Below are 19509 nucleotides of genomic sequence, written 5' to 3'. Positions count from 1 at the left end.
CATACACAAAGTTGACTGTGCCTTTAAACCTGCTTGGAAAATTCCAGAAAATTATGTCATGGCTTTAGAAACTTATGATAGGCTAATTGACATTTGAGTCAATTGGAGGTGTACCTGTGGATGTATTTCAAGGCCTACCTTCAAACTCAGGCTGGACATCATGGGAAATTCAAAAGAAATCAGCCAAAAACAGTTCTAGACCTCCAAGTCTGGTTCATCCTTGTGAGCAAACACCTGAAGGTACCACGTTCATCTGTACAAACAATAGTATGTAAGTATAAACACCATGGGACCACGCAGCCGTCATACCGCTCAGGAAGGAGACGCATTCTGTCTCCTAGAGATGAACGTACTTTGGTGCGAAAAGTGCAAATCAATCCCAGAAAAACAGCAAAGGACCTTGTGAAGATGCTGGAGGAAACATTTACAAAAGTATCTATATCCACAGTAAAACAAGTCCTATTTCGACATAACCTGAAAGGCCGCTAAGCAAAGGAAGAAGCCACTGTTCCAAAACTGCTATAAAAAAAAGCAAGACTACAGTTTGCAACTGCACATGGGGACAAAGATCATACTTTTTGGAGAAATGTCCTCTGGTCTGATGAAACAAAAACAGAACTGTTTGACCATAATGACCATCGTTATTTTTGGATGAAAAAGGTGGAGGCTTGCAAGTCAAAGGACTGGTGCACTTCACAAAATAGATGGCATCATGAGGATAGAAAACGATGTGGATATATTGAAGCAATGTCACGGTTGTCATAAAGAGGAGACCAAGGTGCAGCGTGGTAAACGAACGTAACTCTTTAGTTCGGTTCAGTGTTCTCTCTTTAATTAAACAAAACAAACCGTGAAGCAATATGGCTAGTGCAGAACAGGCAACTAAACATAGTTTGTGGGTTGTTATTCTAACCAAGGAATATGGCTACCTAAATATGGTCCCCAATCAGAGACAATGATAAACAGCTGCCTCTGATTGGTTCTCAATCTAGGCAACCATAGACATATAAACACCTAGACTACATCAAATCCATAAACATACAAAAATCCCTAGACAATACAAAAACTACACAAACCACCATTGTCACACCCTGACCTAACCAAATAATAAAGAAAACAAAGATAACTAAGGTCAGGGCGCGACAAGCAACATCTCAAGACATCAGTCAAGAAGTTAAAGCTTGGTCGCAAATGGGTCTTCCAAATGGACAATGACCCCAAGCATACTTCCGAAGTTGTGGCAAAATGGCTTAAGGACAACAAAGTCAAGGTATTGGAGTGGCCATCACAAAGCCCTGACCTCAGTCCTATAGAACATTTGTGAACAAGGAGGCATACACACCTGACTCAGTTACACCAGCTCTGTCAGGAGGAATGGGCCAAAATTCTCACAATTTATTGTGGGATGCTTGTGGAAGGCTACCAAAAATGTTTGACCCAAGTTAACCTTTCTAGCGCAGGGGTTCTGCTAGCAGAACACCTCGACAACATTCCGCTGAAAAGGCAGAGGCAGAAAGGCAAATATGTAACTTTCACACATTAACAAGTCCAATACAGCAAATGAAAGATAAACATCTTGTTAATCTACCCACCATGTCCGATTTCAAAAATTCTTTACAGCTAAAGCACAACATATGATTATGTTAGATCACCGGCAAGTCGAAAAAACATGCAGCCATTTTTCCAGCCAAAGATAGGAGTCACAAAAAGCAGAAATATAGATCAAATTAATCACTAACCTTTGATGATCTTCATCAGATGACACTCATAGAACATCATGTTACACAATACATGTATGTTTTGTTCGATAATGTGATTTTATATGCAAAAATCTTCCAAAACATCCGGTGATTTTGCAGAAATACTAATAATAAATATTGATAAAAGATCCTAGTGTTATTCACCGAATTAAAGATAGACTTCTCCTTAATGCAACCGCATTAAGATTTCTAAAAAAAATTACGGAAAAGGCATAATCTGAGAACGACGCTAAGAACCCAAAACAGCCAGAGGAATAGCCACCATTTTGGAATCAACAAAGTTAGAAACAACACCATAAATATTCACATACCTTTGATGATCTTCATCAGAAGGCACTCCCAGGAATCCCAGTTCGGCAATAAATGACTGATTTGTTCCATAAAGTTCCATCATTTATGTCCAAATAGCCACTTGTTGTTAGCGTGTTCAGCCTAGTAATCCATCTTCATGAGGCGTGAGCATTTCATCCAGACAAAAACTCAAAGCTTCGTTAGTCCTTTAGAAACATGTCAAATGATGTATGGAATCAATCGTTAGGATGTTTTTAACATAAAACATCAATAATGTTCCAACCGGACAATTCCTTTGTCTTCAGAAAGGCACTGGAACGAGAGGTAACTCTGATGGGAGCGCGCGTCATGAGACCAAGGCTCTCTGCTAGACCACTGACTCAAACAGGTCTCCTGAGCCCCTCCTTTAGAGTAGATTCCTCATTCAAGTTTCAAAATATGGTTGACATCTAGTGGAAGCCCTAGGAAGTACAGCCTCATCCATATCTCAATGTGTACTCGGTAGGCCAAGCTTTGAAAAACTACAAACCTCAGATGTCCCACTTCCTGGTTGGAATTTTCTCAGGTTTCGCCAGCCATATAAGTTCTGTTCATTCAAACAGTTTTAGAAACTTCAGAGTGTTTTCTATCCAATACTAATAATAATATGCATATATTAGCATCTGGGACAGAGTAGGAGGCATTTCACTCTGGGCACGCTATTCATCCAAAATGCTCCCTATCCCAAAAAGGTTTTAAACAATTTTAATGCAATGCTATCAAACACCAATTGAGTGTATGTAAACTTCTGACCTACTGGGAATGTGATGAAAGAAATAAAAGCTGAAATAACTCATTCTCTCTACTATTATTCTGACATTTCACATTCTTAAAATAAAGTGGTGATCCTAACTGGCCTAAAACAGGGAATTTTTTCTAAGGAATAAATGTCAGGAATGATGAAAAACTGCATTTAAATGAATTTGCCTAAGGTGTATGTAAACTTCTGACTTCAACTGTAATTGTGTGAGATGTTGTCACAAGTTACATTGCATTAGCTTCATCAGTCCAGTGTTTTTAGATGAATGATTACATCACTGAGAATATACACCGTTTATTAAATGCAGGCTTGTTTCACAATCTATCCAAGATAAATGGGAAATACCTCAACTCTCAGACAAGCACGTTTTTGAGAAGTCCCACTGTTATCATTGTTATGATTTTGCTTTATAATGATTGATATACAGCAAGTATTACTCTTTACCACCATTAGCGAGTAGACCTTATTTAGTGTTGTTGGTGTAGCTACATTCTTTACCAGTGTGGTGAACTTTCACATGACAATCAGCTTGAGTTGGCATGGGTATGTGAGCCAGTCTTTTTCGTGTTACTGTACATTAGTAACCAATGTTATCAGCTATATAGGAATGGTAACTTCACATCCCATTGTTCAGGGTTCAAGTCCAAACCTCAGTCTACTGAAACTTGCTAGTGCCAAAGAAAGTTGGAGAGTGTGGGTGTGCACTCTATGTCTATACATACCATTACTCGTCAATGGGGAAATGCAATCATTGTTCACCATTCTTGATTACAGCATGGTCAGATACATTTGTCACTCTGACTAATCAACACAATGTTGAAAACAATTCAACATGAAACTACTTTAATAGCAACTTTTAACATGAGGTCCGGATCTCTCTTGTAAGGAGATACGTTTTGGTCTTTTTGGATAAACATGCTCCAACTACCATATAAATTACCAGGTTTGGTCTTTCATTTTTTTACCTCAACAGCTGTAGACAGGATATCTGTGACTGAACCTTTCCTATTTATAGCTAATAATGTTTGCTTTGTGTGATGGTTGAAAAAGCCATGCATGCATTGCTCACATAGATAATGTTTATCGGAAACATGTTTTTCCAGTTCCGCTGGAGTTCATGCCAGTACTAGGACCCCCTACTTGCAGTCTATACCTAAAGTTGAATTCACTTCCATGTTTTGCTAATTGAGAAAGATCATCAAAAGTAATCTTGATTTGAGTGTTAATAGGCTGTTAAAAGCCTGCTTAATTACTTGACACATTTCTCTTTCACCACCTGATCAATGGTTCAGTTCAGTGCAACTTTTTTTACCTTTGTAAATTTAAGCATCTGGTCCCAGATTTGTGGTTAGGGACTAACCTCTACTTCCAGCCATCCCAGTTCTACCAGACCACTTCTCATCCAGCTGACCCTGACTTTTCTTCCTGCAGTTGCAGACCTCCATTTCATTGGCTTATGCTCTTGGCACTGAGCCAATAGGCACTATGTATATAAACTCCTCAAGAGTGCTGAAAGACAAAGTCAAAAAGAAAAAGGGAATCTTACGGTGGTGGACTCACTCAACAACACATCAAAAGAAAAACAGAAAATGTGTAGAGGATTAGCTGCATTACCCCAATCATGTCTGGAAAGGTGAGATACCAAAAGCAATATGCTCTTCTGCTCTCTGAAAGGGTAATCTCTCCTACTGTAGCTTGCCTGAAATAACCCCAGAGATATCACATCACAAGTTTCTGAGGCTGATTTCTTAGTCGGAAAATGTTTGGTCTGTAATTAAAATCAGATTTCTTTATTCATAGTTAATTTTTCATGCTGAAGTCATTGACATATGCTGTATGGTAATGAAGTTAATTGTGAATATAGTTCTTCATTAAATAATTTTTCTACTTTTTGCAAAACATGTACGATAAATGGAAACTTGATTAAATACTCTTCCAAAATCTTTCAACTGTCCAAAAAGTTGAAAGGTTCCAGTTGCAGAGATAAAGGTATTGTTCCATGATATGATAAGATCTTAATGGCTTAATGTTAGCATCTTGCTGACTGTATTCCACTACTGCAGTCCAGACTCAGCAATTTCTTCCACCTTTGCCAAACTTAAAAGCAAAAAAGAGGCACAGTTTGTGCTCTTTGTCATCCTCTGGTGATTAACTTATTAAGAAGCAGATTAGACCAAAAAAGCTAAGAGAAATCAGTATGATATACTGCACTGCCCTGTTTCTGGCACAGGGAGAATTGATACATACCAGTATCATGCATACATGATTTATAACTTATATATTGAGTTATGCATATTAATTTATTAAATCAAACTATTACTCGGAGCAGTATTTTTTTATAAAGGATGTTCATAAATAATTGGCAAATAAAGCAATAGAACTCATTGGCTGTTTTTCCAATATACATTCGCTGAAAACTGTTCATCACTCAAAGCAATTAGACAGCTACCAGTTGATAAAAAAATCCTGGATTTAAGATATATTTTATTTTCATAGGGGATTTAACACCATTACTTAAAATTACACAACATTACTTGGAGATTTTTAAATGTTCATCTGCTTTATGGGCTATCCTGATTTATTATGACATAGCCCTAAACTCTTGGTCAACCTCTCAATTGCAGCCCTGTCCTCTTTGTATTAAATAATTTTGATTATTGCGTTTTTGGAAATAGCAGTAAAATTGTTAGTGTGTCATTGTGTCCACAAAGTATTGTGTCCAGCCTCTTTTCTCTTTTTTTACTTTTCGTTTAGTTTGAGATGTTTAAAAGTGGGTATTTTGATCATTAGAAATTACGGTTAACATATTTAGTTGATCGATGATTAAAAGGAAAAACCATATTAGAAAAAATTCCGTTTTATCCCTTTTAAATGGAAATTATTACACGGGTCATTATAGTGTACTGACACTGTGCCATTGAAAACAAAGGCTACATCACATGATCTCTAATGGGCCTGATTCATCTGAGGTGGGGTTGTGTTATCCTGGGTCTAAACTAAGGCAGTGTCGATCATGAAATTCTGTCAGACGGTGATTGTCAAGCAAATAACTTCAGGTCTCACTGTAATTGACCATTAATTAACAAACACATTTAGCATCTCCTGGCTTCCACTAATTCATACCTTTGGAACATCTACATTTTTAAAAGTATAATAAGTCCATGTAATATAGCCTACACATCACAATAAATCCATTATTTATTTTAGGCATGTCTAAAGAAACATGATATGAAAGAAATTTAGTATATTTCAGAAGAACAGAATAGCATACTCTGAGTTGAACAGAATAGCATACTGTGCTTATGTTAGGCCCTGATCTGGCTATGCCATTATGGCTGTGGGCTACACTAGTTAATTTAGCTGACAAGATTTGCTTAGAATTCCGTGGCATTATATGGCAGTTGTGGCCTTGGGCTGAATATAATATCTATAATTCCCTTCTCCCGGCCGGGCACCACGAAGCACCTCTCACTCATATCGCTCTCCGTCACGTGATCGGGTCTTTCTCACAGGCTACAAGTGAAGACAGACACATCGGGGACACAACTGCATGCCTCCGTATCCAATCCCGAGGCGCATATTGAAGATATTGGAAGAACTGTCCACATTTACTTTTCGTCAGCCAACAAGATGAGTGGCCCAACGAACAGCAAAAGCACTAGTCTATGTCAATCTACTATCCCCCATAGTAAAAAAGCTGACGCAACCAATCAGAATGTTTAGCTTCAAATGTTGATAAACTATTAGACTATTTCTTCACATTATAAGGAAAATGTTCCATTAGCAGAAAAACACCATTCTCAAAAGTGATCGCATATGCGATTATGCATGTAATGCTTTTATTATAAAGGTGCATTTTTATGGTTAATATTATCTTCCCCAAACTTGAAACTCACATACTGCATATTTATGCCAGTTAGGCTCTACACGCTATGTAAAGTGGATTAACCTGTTAAATTTTAGGAAGATATTTGGCCACTTTAGCTGTGATATAAACCTTATCATAAAATACAGTACCAGTCAAAAGTTTGGACACAGCTTCTCATTCAAGGGTTTTTCTTTATTTTTACTATTTTCTACATTGTAGAATAATAGTGAAAACATGAAATAACACATATGGAATCAAGTAGTAACCAAAAAAGTGCTAAACAAATCAAAATATATTTTATATTTGAGATTCTTCAAAGTAGCCACACTTTGCCCCGATGACAGCTTTGCACACTCTTGGCATTCTCTCAACCAGCTTCATAAGGAATGCTGTTCCAACAGTCTTGAAGGAGTTCCCACGTATGGGACAAATCGGGACAAGTTCTTCCAGTCTAAAACTATTTTGTAAGGCGTTCCAAGACGATGGCGCAGAGTACATAAAAGCCCTTGTCCAGCAAACGAAGAGAGTACCCACCACATTTCTGAACAATAAAAATGCCCAAACAAAAAGGTAGTAAACCCAAAATGGCTTTGTAAATAAAAGTAAATACTGTGTTCATGTTTGTGTGTGTGAGGGCTGTCTGAGTCATTTAAAAAAATTACAGCATCCTCCTTAATGCCCTTATTTGTTTATAAATCTGCTTATAGACAAGGCAAGGTACCTACCCAGCAGCATCTGAAATTATTCTTCCACTTCACAGCTGCTTCAAGATTATATTTATTAATTTATTCATGTCTCACCCAGCAGCATGAAGATGGCACCTGAAATGAATCATTTGAATCTACAGTGGGCATAAGCTATTATTGTAAAAAATAAAATAAAATAAAAAGTACAATATATTAGAGTAATTTTTACAGGAGGCTTCCTAATTACAGTTAATAACGGTATTATTCAGCATTTTACCCATAATGCAGTGCAATCTATGCTGTAGAACACATGAACGGTATACTGTGCATCTTACAGTGTTTTACTGTTGAAATGACAGAAAAGTCTTACAGTGTACTGTAGGTCTTCAGCTCTGTTGCTGATTGCTTTTCAACTTCACAAACTTCACTGATTGGTTATAGCTATCTGTGCTCACTTGGTTTTCCTGACTACAATCTGCATTAGCCAAAGCCATTACTATGGTTGTTATACTGTTCTAACTCCTGAATGTGTGTCATTAAAAAAATGACAGCATCCTCCTTAATGCCCTTCCTCATGTATTTTCTTTCTCAGGGCTAAAGAGATCAAGTCTAAGTTGGGGGTTCTCCTCCAGAAGCCTGAGAATGGCATTGACCTGATTATCCCCTACCCCGAGAAACCAGAGAAGAAGCCAGAGAAGCTTCAGAAGTGAGTAGTGTAACTTTCTCCTTCCCTCAGACAGCCCTCACATACACAAACATTAACACATACTCTCTCTCTCGCACACACTCCCACACACACTCCCGTAAACACCTAAGAACAGCATGGCTACAGAGTGCATCAGTTACATCCCTGTGCTCTTCAAAGGAAGGAAACATATATAAACTTCTCTGCTGCCAACCTTGTCAATTGACATTGGCAAATGTGACTTCTGAAGGTAATTGTGGGTGAATACATATGCACGCACCACTTTTCTGTTTTTAATTCTTATTTATTTTTTGAAACAAGTTATTTGTTTCATTTCACCAATTTGGACTATTTTGTGTGTGTCCATCATATGAAATCCAAATAAAAATCAATTTAATTTACAGTTTGTAATGCAACAAAATAGAAAAATACAAAGGGGATGAATACTTTTTTAAGGCACTGTATGTAAACATCATTATTAAAGTGCCATTAATAAAGTGACTAGTGATCCATTCATTAGAGTGGCCAATGATTTGAAGTCTGTATGTAAGCAGCAGCCTCTCTGTGTTAGTGATGGCTGTTTAATAGTCTGATGGCCTTGAGATGGAAGCTATTTTTCAGTCTCCCGTTCCCAGCTTTAATACACCTGTACTGACCTCGCCTTCTGGATGGTAGCAGGGTGAACAGGCAGTGCCTCGGGTGGTTGTTGTCATTGATGATCTTTTTGGCCTTCCTGTGACATCGGGTATTGCAGGTGTCCTAGAGGGCAGGTAGTTTGCCCCCGGTGGGGCGTTGTGCAGACCGCACCACCATTTGGAAAACCCTGCAGTTGCAGACAGTGCAATTGCAATACCAGGCGGTGGTACAGCCTGACAAGAGGCTGTCAATTGTGCATCTGTAACTTTTTGTGAGGGTTTTAGGTGCCAAGACAAATTTCTTCAGTCTCCTTCACTACACTGTCTGTGTGGGTTGACCATTTCAGTTTGTCAGTGATGTGTACGCCGAGGAACTTAAAACGTTCCACCTTCTCCACTGCTGTCCTTCGATAGGAGGGTACTCCCCCTGCTGTTCCTGAAGTCCACGATCATCTCCTTTGTTTTGTTGATGTTGAGTGAGAGTTTGCTATTCTGACACCACACTCTGTTGAGGATCAGCAAAGTGGAGATGTTGTATCCTACCTTCACCACCGGGGGCGGCGCGTCAAATAAAATACCATTTTATTTGTCACATACACATGTTTAGCAGATGTTAATGCGAGTGTAGTGAAATCCTTGTGCTTCTAGTTCCGACAATGCAGTAATAACCAACGACTAATCTAACCTAACAATTTCACAACAACTACCTTATACACATAAGTGTAAAGGAATGAAGAATATGTACATAAAAATATATGAATGAGTGATGGTACAGAACGGCATAGGCAAGATGCAGTAGATGGTATCGGGTACAGTATATACATATGAGATGAGTAATGTAGGATATGTAAACATTATATGAAGTGGCATTGTTTAAAGTGGCTAGTGATACATTTTTCATCAACTTTTACAATATTAAAGTGGCTGGAGTTGAGTCAGTATGTTGGCAGCAGTCGCTCAATGTTAGTGGTGGCTGTTTAACAGTCTGATGGCCTTAAGATAGAAACTGTTTTTCAGTCTCTCGGTCCCTGCTTTGATGCGCCTGTACTTGATGCGTTATGCAGACCTTACTACCCTCTGGAGAGTCGTACGGTTGTGGGCGGAGCAGTTGCCGTACCAGGCGGTGATACAGCCCGACAGGATGCTCTCGATTGCGCATCTGTAAAAGTTTGTGAGTGCTTTTGGTGACAAGCCGAATTTCTTCAGCCTCCTGAGGTTGAAGAGGCGCTGCTGCGCCTTCTTCAGCACGCTGAATTGTGTCAGTGGACCAATTCAGATTGTCTGTGATGTGTACGCTGAGGAACTTAAAACATACTACCCTCTCCACTACTGTCCCGTCGATGTGGATAGGGGGGTGCTCCCTCTGCTGTTTCCTGAAATCCATGATCATCTCCTTTGTTTTGTTGACGTTGAGTGTGAGGTTATTATCCTGACACCACACTCCGAGGGCCCTCACCTCCTCCATTTAGGCCGTCTCGTCGTTGTTGGGAATCAAGCCTACCACTGTAGTGTTGTCTGCAAACTTGATGATTGAGTTGGAAGCGTACATGGCCATGCAGTCGTGGGTGAACAGGGAGTACAGGAGAGGGCTCAGAACGCACCCTTGTGGGGCCCCAGTGTTGAGGATCAGCGGGGTGGAGATGTTGTTACCTACCGTCACCACCTGGGGGCGGCCAGTCAGGAAGTACCCAGTTGCACAGGGCGGGGTCGAGACCCAGGGTCTTGAGCTTGATGACAAGTTTGGAGGGTGCAATGGTGTTAAATGCTGAGCTGTAGTCTGTCTGGGAGCAAGACATCCTGGTCCGCGACGGGGCTGGTTTTCTTTTAGTTATCCGTGATTGACTGTAGACCCTGCCACATACCTCTTGTGTCTGAGCCTTTGAATTTCGACTCTACTTTGTCTCTATACTGACGATTAGCTTGTTTGATTGCCTTGTGGAGGGAATAGCTACACTGTTTGTATTCAGTCATGTTTCCGGTCACCTTGCTATGATTAAAAGCAGTGGTTTGCGCTTTCAGTTTCGCACGAATGCTGCCATCAATACACGGTTTCTGGTTTAGAAATGTTTTAATAGTTGCTGTGGGTACGACATCGCCGATGCACTTGGTAATAAACTTGTTCACCGAATCAGTGTATTCGTCATGTTGTTGTTTGACGCAATGCGGAACATATCCAAGTCGAAGATCGTGATCGAAGCAATCTTGAAGTGTGGAATCAGATTGGTCGGACCAGAGTTGATCAGACCTGAGTGTGGGAGATTCCTGTTTTAGTTTCTGTTTATAGGCTGGAAGCAACAAAATGGAGTCGTGATCAGCTTTTCCGAAAGAAGGGCGGGGCAGGGCCTTATATGCATCGCGGAAGTTAGAATAACAATGATCCAGGGTTTTACAAGCCCTGGTTGCACAATCGATATGCTGATAGAAATTAGGGAGTCTTGTTTTCAGATTAGCCTTGTTAAAATACCCAGCTACAATGAATGCATCCTCAGGATATGTGTTTCCAGTTTGCATAGAGTCAAATGAAGTTCGTTCAGGGCCATCGATGTGTCTGCTTGGGGGGGAACATATGTGGTTGTGATTATAATCGAAGAGAATTATCTTGATAGATAATGCGGTCAACATTTGATTGTGAGGAATACCAAGTCAGGTGAACAGAAGAACTTGAGTTCCTGTATGATGTTATGATCACACCACATCTCGTTTAAAAAAATAAATAAAAAAGATTCTTAACCTTTATTTAACCAGGCAAGTCAGTTAAGAACAAATTCTTATTTTCAATGACGGCCTAGGAACAGTGGGTTAACTGCCTGTTCAGGGGCAGAACGACAGATTTGTACCTTGTCAGCTCGGGGGTTTGAACTTGCAACCTTCCGGTGACTAGTCCAACGCTCTAACCACTAGGCTACCCTGCTGCCCCGTTAATCATAAGGCATACCCCCCTCCCCGTCCTTCTTCTTACCAGAAAGATGCTTATTTCTGTCGGTGCGATGCGTGAAGAAAGCAGCTGGCTGTACCGACTCCGATAGCGTGTCTCAAGTGAGCCATGTTTCTGTGAAGCAAAGAACGTTACAGTCTCTTATGTCTCTCTGGAATGCTACCCTTGCTCGGATTTCATCTACCTTGTTGTCAAGAGACTGGACATTGGCGAGTAGTATGCTCGGAAGCGGTGCGCGATATGCCCGTCTCCGTAGCCTGACCAGAAGACCGCTTTGTCTGCCCCTTTTACGGCGTCTTTGTTTTGGTTTGCCGGCTGGGATCCAATCCATTGTCCTGGGTGGTGGGCAAAACAGAGGATCCGCTTCGGGAAAGTCGTATTCCTGATCGTAATGATGGTTAGTTGACGTTGCTCTTATATCCAATAGTTCCTCCCAAGTCCAGGTCCCAATTGCATAGGGTTGGGTTGAGGGGTTAGGGCAGTGTGCAGTGTGATGGCGATTGCATCGTCTGTGGACTTATTGGGGCGGTATGCAAATTGCAGTGGGTCTAGGGTGACAGGTAAGGTGCAGGTGATATGATCCTTGTTAAGTCTCTCAATGCACTTCATGATGATAGAAGTGAGTGCTACAGGGCGATAGTCATTTAGTTCAGTTACCTTTGCCTTCTTGGGTACAAGAACAATGGTGGCCATCCTGAAGCATGTGGGGACAGCAGACTGAGATAGGGAGAGATTGAATATGTTTGTAAACACACCAGCCAACTGGTCTGCGCGTGCTCTGAGGACGCGGCAAGGGTTAACACGTTTAAATGTCTTACTCCCGTCAGCCATGGAGAAGGAGAGCCCACAGTCCTTGGTAGCGGGCCACTTTGGTGGCACTGTATTATCCTCAAAGCAGGCAAAGTGTTTAGACGTCGGTGTCTGTAACGTGGCTGGTTTTCATTTTTTAGTACATGATTGTTTGTAGTACAGCCATCAATTATGGTTAGATGCTGCAGGGCTCTCTCTCGCACTAGTTGATGCAATGGCAGGTATCATGCTGATGGGAAACTATTATCACCATGCTGAGCTACCATCAATAGCTTAACATCTCTGACTGTGTGTTTGCTTGTACTATACGTGTTAGTAGTTATTGTAGGATGGTTCTGTGAAACTTTAATCCTCATCTCATTGATTTATGGGGGGGGACTTCCGCCTAGGATTTAAAAATCACACCCAGGTGTGACTTCACACCAGGATGTTAATATCACACCCACGTGTTGCATGTAAATATCAACCCCATTGTTCTGGGTGGCCAGGGCTTCACAAAGTGGAGATGAATATGACACCCTTGTGTTTTTTTTTTTTACCACATGTTGTATGTAAACATCACACCCCACTGTTCTGATTATAGTATTGTGGATGTTAGAAGGGGTCCTAGTGTCTGTGTGCAGATATGTTGTGAAAGGTGTTGGTGGGGTGAAAGAGACTATTGTGTTGGTAAAGGGGGTATTGTATTGGGGACTATGGTGACACGTGGAGGTTGGTATGATGGGTTAGTTAGGATGGGGGTTCCATGTCTGGGTAATACACATTGTCCAATTTTCTTAACCAGTGAAAATGTTTGAAGTTGTGATGGGTTAGTCAGGAGGGAGGTTTGTGTGATTGTGTGTATTGGTGGGGAGGGGCTGGTGATGTGGGTCTGGACAGTTTGGCAATGCTTAGTTTCCAAAATGCTTAACGGCAAAATCTTGTGATTTATGAGGGGGCGCGACTTCACAACCTGGGTATAAATATCACACCCATATGACTTCACGTGACTTCAAATGATGTAGGGTTTGTTCTGTCAAACTGTATTTCACAGCTTATGATTATTGAGAGGGGTTTGGCAGGAGCAAATAAAATATGGTTATTAAATTAGATAACGACGTGGTCACCACGTTTTGTATGTACACAACTTTGATCTGATTACTTTGTTATGGATGGCTTTGATGTAGGTTTTGCGTGTGTGTGTGTGTGTGTATTAGGGGGAGAACAATCGAGGACCTCTGAACCTCAATGACCTTACAGGGTGCTGCATTAATAGGCTGTGGGTGACAGACTGTTTAATCAAGGGTACGGTGTGTGTTGTTTAACTGTTATATTGTGTTTGTGTGTTGAACAGGCCCCTTCCTGAAGAGGCTGCTCAGTGGCGTGAGTCCCTGGACCATGTGCTGACCAACAGCTGTAAGTACGCCCAGAAATACATACACACACACCAAATAAGTCCTTGTGAAAAGCCATGAGGTCTTCTAGAAAACCATATGTTTCTTAACCCAATCATATGATACTTTACACGAAATACTGAGCAGACCGACTAGAATTAACATTAAGTCTGATGGTATTCATTATCGTTATGCAGAGAGATCTCCTGGGAGAACTAACATTTTATAATCCATCTGTGAACATAAAGTCTATATTAAGTAAAATATGACACCTGGGTCAAAAATGAAGCTGGAAAATACTGAATGCCTTGAAAACACATTTGCTGTTTCATATTAAATCCAAATTTTAGATGCTACCACACTCCTCCAAATCGAAACCAAACATGAATTTCATATTGTGTTCTCATTTTCTGCGCATGCCTGTCTGTGTTTCACACCTGTTTGTCCTAGCTAATCAGCGTCGCAATACAGGCACCATGCTGCCAGACAGGAAGTAAAATGGAGCATGTGCGAGCAAACATTGACATCTACAGTATGTTTGGTTTTGATTTGGAGGTGGGTGTGGTAGCATCTAGCAATTGCATTAAATGTTTTCCTGGGAACTGCTCCACGCTGCAAAAAAACCCACTTTTCAATCAGAACCGTCTATTGAATACAGATACACTACTTGACCAAAAGTATATGGACACCTGCTCGTTGAACATCACATTCCAAAATCATGGGAAGTAATGGGGAGATGGTCCCCCCTTTCCTGCTATAACAATGTCCTTTCTTCTGGGAAGGCTTGCCACTAGATATTGGAACATTGCTGCGGGGACTTGCTTCCATCCAGCCACAACAGCATTAGTGAGGACGGGCACTGAGGTTGGGCGATTAGGCCTGGCTTTCAGTCGGTGTTCCAAATCATCCCAAATGTGTTTGATGGGGTTGAGGTCAGAGCTCTGTGCAGGCCAGTCAAGTTCTTCCACACGATCTTAACAAAACATTTCTGTATAGACCTCCCTTTGTGCACAGGGGCATTGTCATGCCGGAAAGGGAAAGGGCCTTCCCCAAAATGTTGCTACAAAGTTAAAAGCACAGAATCGTCTAGAATGTCATTGTATGCTATAGCGTTAAGATTCTCTTCACTGGAACTAAGGGGCCTAGCCCGAACCATGAAAAACAGCCCCAGACCATTATTCCTCATCCACCAAACTTTACAGTTTGCACTATGCATTCAAGTAGGTAGCGTTCACCTGGCATCCGCCAAACCCAGATTCATCCGTCGGGCTGCCAGATTGTGAATCGTGATTCATCACTCCTCAGAACACATTTCCACTGCTCCAGAGTCCAATGGCAGCTTGCTTTACACCACACCAGCTGGTGCTTGGTATTGCGCATGGTGATCTTAGGCTTGTGTAAGGCTGCTTGGCCATTTCATGAAGCTCCCAATGAACAGTTATTGTGCTGACATTGCTTCCAGAAGCATTTTGGAACTCGGTAGTAGGTGTTGCAACCGAGGATAGATGATTTTTACACTCTATGCGCTTCAGCTCTCGGCAATGCCACTATAGTAGAGTCCCTGGATAGATGAAAGCAAAGAGATTTTTCCAAAAAGAGGTCAGGTGTTTTTTCTTATTTCTGTGTCAAGGGAAGTTGCTGGATTAGGGTTCTGGTTATTTATTTATACTAAACAAAAATATAAAAGCAACATGCAACAATTTCCACAAATGTACTGAGTCACAGTTCATATAAGGAAATCAGTTAATTGAAAAAAATGTATTCGGCCCTAATTTATGAATTTCACATGACTGGGCAAGGGCGCAGCCATAGGTGGGCCTGGGAGGGCATAGGCCAATGAGGTTTTCCCTAAAAAAGAGCTTTATAATGGACAGAAGTACTCCTCACTTTCATCAGCTGTCCGGAGGGCTGGTCTCAGACAACCCCGCAGGGGAAGAAGCCGGAAGTGGAGGTCCTGGGCTGGCGTGGTTACACGTAGTCTGTGGTTGTACGTACTGGCAAATTCTCTAAAATGATGTTGGAGGCGGCTTATGGTAGAGAAATTAACATTAAATTAACACTTTACATGTTGTCTTGTATTTTTGATCAGTATACTGTATATACAGTCAGGCCCGTTATGTTTTCACTTCAGCAACACATATTGAGTATTAGCGGGCCATGTAAGAATCCAACCCCCAACTCTGATATTGTAAACACTCAGCCACTGGAGCTTATCATCATCCTATCATAACAGAGGCACAGTGGCAGCATGTCTCTGGAATTCAGGACTCAGGGGAGATGTTGGAGGATTGGCCAAATGCCCTCTTAGTTCAAATATGGGAACAACTCACTGTCTCTCTATTTCACTCTGTCTCTACTTTCTCTCTCTTTGCTCTTTGCTCTCTGCTCTGTTTCCCTCTTCCCCCACTCTCTCTCTCTGATCATTTAATATTCCCATCTCCTCTATCTCTCCGTCTCCCAGATGGCCTGGCCATGTTCCGTGGCTTCCTGCGCTCTGAGTTCAGTGAGGAGAACATTGAGTTCTGGGTGGCCTGTGAGAACTTCAAAAAGACCAAGTCTCCCATGAAGATGACTGTGAAAGCCAGAAAGATCTATGAGGACTTCATCCAGACCGAGGGACCCAGAGAGGTGACAGAAAATGTGGCAAGCAAATGTGTACTATTGTTGTATTTGTTGTGGAAGCCCAGACTTACCTTATCCTTCCTGTCTCCGTCTCTCTCTGTCTCTCTCTCTCTGACTCTCTCATCCCTCCCATACTTCTCACTTTTCCTCCCTTAAGGTGAACATTGATCATTACACCAAGGATGTGACCCTGAGGAACTTGGTTGACCTTTCCTCCACAACCTTTGACCTGGCCCAGAAGAGAATTTATGCTCTGATGGAGAAGGACTCCTTTGGCCGTTTCCTGAGATCTGAGAAGTACCAGGAGCTGGTTAATTAAGAAGATGATTGCAGAGTAAGGGTAAATTCCAAACCAATTGGTTATCATTTGAAGTGGAATTAGGCCTTTAAAATTATTTGATGTAACTGACTCAAGCAAGACTGCAGGTTTGATAACAAAGACAAACATAAAGATAGACCTCATTCTAAACCATCTTGACTCCATATTTCAAATGACTAATTACTATTATATTTGTCTTATATAGCTGTAGCCAATCAAAATTTTACAAGTCAATTAAAAAAGTCAAGAGTGTGGAAACACAATATGACAATTTGACATTATTTGTTAAATGTTTACTCCAACTGAGAGACAAACAAACCACCAATCAATTAAACAGTGATTTAAACAAATACATTTGAATATCACCATTTCATAGAAAGATAAACCAAAGGTCATAATTATTGCAGACAAAATAATCTGCAATGATTTTGTCCCATAGTCTAAATAAAAAGTGTAAATAAATAGTCTAAATAAAAAGATCCTAGACAGACAGACAGATAGACAGACCATAACAACTTTCCCTGGAATAAAAGACCATTGGCTTTCAGAGTTTCTGGGGAGGAGAATATGACCTCTGCCTTGAGACTCTTAGTGACACATCCAGTACCCATCCAGTGTTCTAAATGGGGGAGAAAGGGTGAGGGACTTCTTGGAACCGGACACTCTAGTGTTCCCACAGCCAAGTAGTAAACAGCCTAAGAAGAAAAGACATACAGTAGAAACCAGGTGCCTTGAGAAGCTGTGAGAATGTGTCCCCAACCATGCTCTCATGCAATCCTTGGGACAAGTGGTAGGCAGTTTGTTCAGTGGTTTACGGACCACTGTATTGTACGTTGATAAGATGGGAATACTGAGTAAGAGTGGATCTCATAAAATAATAGAACTCAGTATTTTTCCAAATATTATTTTTTTTTTTTGGGGGGGGGGGGTGAACTAATTGAAAGTCAATCATTTCACCTAAAGATAGCAATGACGCATAGGAGATGAGTAAAGGACACATACCCAATACATCAACATCATAAAGTTTTGTGACTTTTCTACCATAGCAAAATAGAAATATATGCACTCCATTATGAATGAACTAATCGTATCAAGTATTTCTATACAGCTTTGAGCATTTCTGTTTATCACTCACCATTCACTATCATAACTAGTCTTCACACCTTTCCTGGTCTGAAAAGTAGAGGTGTATCAGTATGAAAAGGTTCTTGTAGTACGCTATCTCAGTCTAGTGTAGCAATGATATAAATACCTTACATTGTGTTTCTATTCTGCACTTGCATGTTTTTATATATTTTAAGGGTGCCGCTGTCATAGCCACAACATTGGAGTATTATTACACAACAACTCAGTACCTATACAAGTCCATATTGTTGCCCAATACACACAATTCAACTTACTGCAACACTGCAGGTTAGGAGTTGACAATATGGTCATTGTAATTCATTGATTGTCCAATAAAAAATGTCACTTGAAGCTACAATGTTCGATCACATACTTTGCAATCACTTGACACGGTACACTAATAGAGTTTAGTAACGATTAGGCAATTCCACTTTGACAGAATGATGCTGAGACTTTTCACATTAAAACGTATGTCAAACAAAACAATGACTGCAAAGTTGACCCATACAACTCTATGTTCAAGGACTACTTTAAACCATTTCCACTGACTCATTTACTTGAAGAACAGCAGATGCAAAGTTTGGTAACAGAATGACGGTTTGTCCTGTTTGTGCCATCCTTCTTTTGCTAAACTTTGCATCTGCAGTGTTCTTCAAGCAAATGTGTTTTTGAAACGTTTCAGTGTTTTTGTAATATTTTCAGTGGAAATTGTTAAACATCGTCCTAATGCATAGTTGCATCGTTGTATTCTCTTACTGTGGAATTTCCCAATACTAACACAAAACAATATGTTTCTGATGTAGCATTGATAAGTGTATCTGGTTGCATAGATTGGCCAATCTACTGCTATTGCTCAAGATGTTGTGCCTTCGGTGAAAACACTTATGGACCTATGACTTATGGAGTTAATATCTGACACTTGTATTATTTGTAGTCAACCACATAAAAGACATCAATACATTAAATTCCTGAAGATGTAGTTATTTTTCTATGTAAATATCTACAGTAATTAGTAGTATTTGTGTTGATTAAGTTGACTACCCCACTGGACTGAATGGGAGTTGTGGCCAAGAGAGGACTGATTGAAGAGTATCCAGGAGAGAACCATGTATTTTAACTGTCATAAAAGAGAAAACATCTGACTATCTGTTGTATTATGCAATATCCATGTATTTTTTACTCTTTTTGTGATCACAAGTTTATCGTTTACTAAAGAAATCTCTCAACATAGTACCCAAGAGAAGGCCTACACAAGGATTTTTTTGTGTGATGACATAAGGGATCAATATTACACAGATATATAAGGGAGAGTGGGGTAAGTTGAGCCAAGGGGGTAAGTTGAGCCATCCTTGTTTCTAGGAAACCATAAAATCCTCCCATAAATAACAATTTTGTGAACTAATAGTCACACTTGACTTCCCCCCCCCCTTCCTAGCTCTGACTTTGCTTAGCTACTTTATTTAAAACATTTACTTACTCTGACTGTGATATGTGGTTGTCCCACCTACAGTAGCTATGAATGCACAAACTGTAAGTCACACTGGATAAGAGTGTGTGCTAAATTACTAAAATGAAAATGTAAAAATGTTGACCAAATATTT

At 40.5% G+C, this 19509-nt stretch overlaps 1 protein-coding gene across 1 annotated transcript; it reads left to right on the top strand.

Annotated features, from left to right (window-relative positions):
• The first annotated feature begins 4367 nt into the window (after positions 1 to 4367).
• Positions 4368 to 18873, top strand: LOC109898050 (regulator of G-protein signaling 5-like). The gene is made up of 5 exons (XM_020492807.2): positions 4368 to 4483; positions 7997 to 8110; positions 13803 to 13864; positions 16304 to 16470; positions 16622 to 18873. The coding sequence occupies exons 1-5, from the start codon at positions 4440 to 4442 to the stop codon at positions 16781 to 16783; spliced, it is 549 nt and encodes a 182-aa protein (XP_020348396.1). The 5' UTR covers positions 4368 to 4439; the 3' UTR covers positions 16784 to 18873.
• The last annotated feature ends 636 nt before the right edge of the window (positions 18874 to 19509 follow it).

This window comes from Oncorhynchus kisutch, linkage group LG10 (genome assembly GCF_002021735.2).
Source record: "Oncorhynchus kisutch isolate 150728-3 linkage group LG10, Okis_V2, whole genome shotgun sequence".
Classification (NCBI taxonomy): domain Eukaryota; kingdom Metazoa; phylum Chordata; class Actinopteri; order Salmoniformes; family Salmonidae; genus Oncorhynchus; species Oncorhynchus kisutch.
Note: the sequence above shows the minus strand (reverse complement) of the source record. Positions and strands in the feature narration are given on the sequence as shown.

Excerpts from the sequence above, each read along its gene's own strand:
- LOC109898050 (XM_020492807.2), top strand. The coding sequence starts at position 4,440 with ATGTGTAGAGGATTAGCTGCATTACCCCAATCATGTCTGGAAAG. Across the intron at positions 8,111-13,802 it reads AAGCCAGAGAAGCTTCAGAA|GCCCCTTCCTGAAGAGGCTG; the intron begins GTGAGTAGTGTA and ends TGTGTTGAACAG. Across the intron at positions 16,471-16,621 it reads AGACCGAGGGACCCAGAGAG|GTGAACATTGATCATTACAC; the intron begins GTGACAGAAAAT and ends TCCTCCCTTAAG.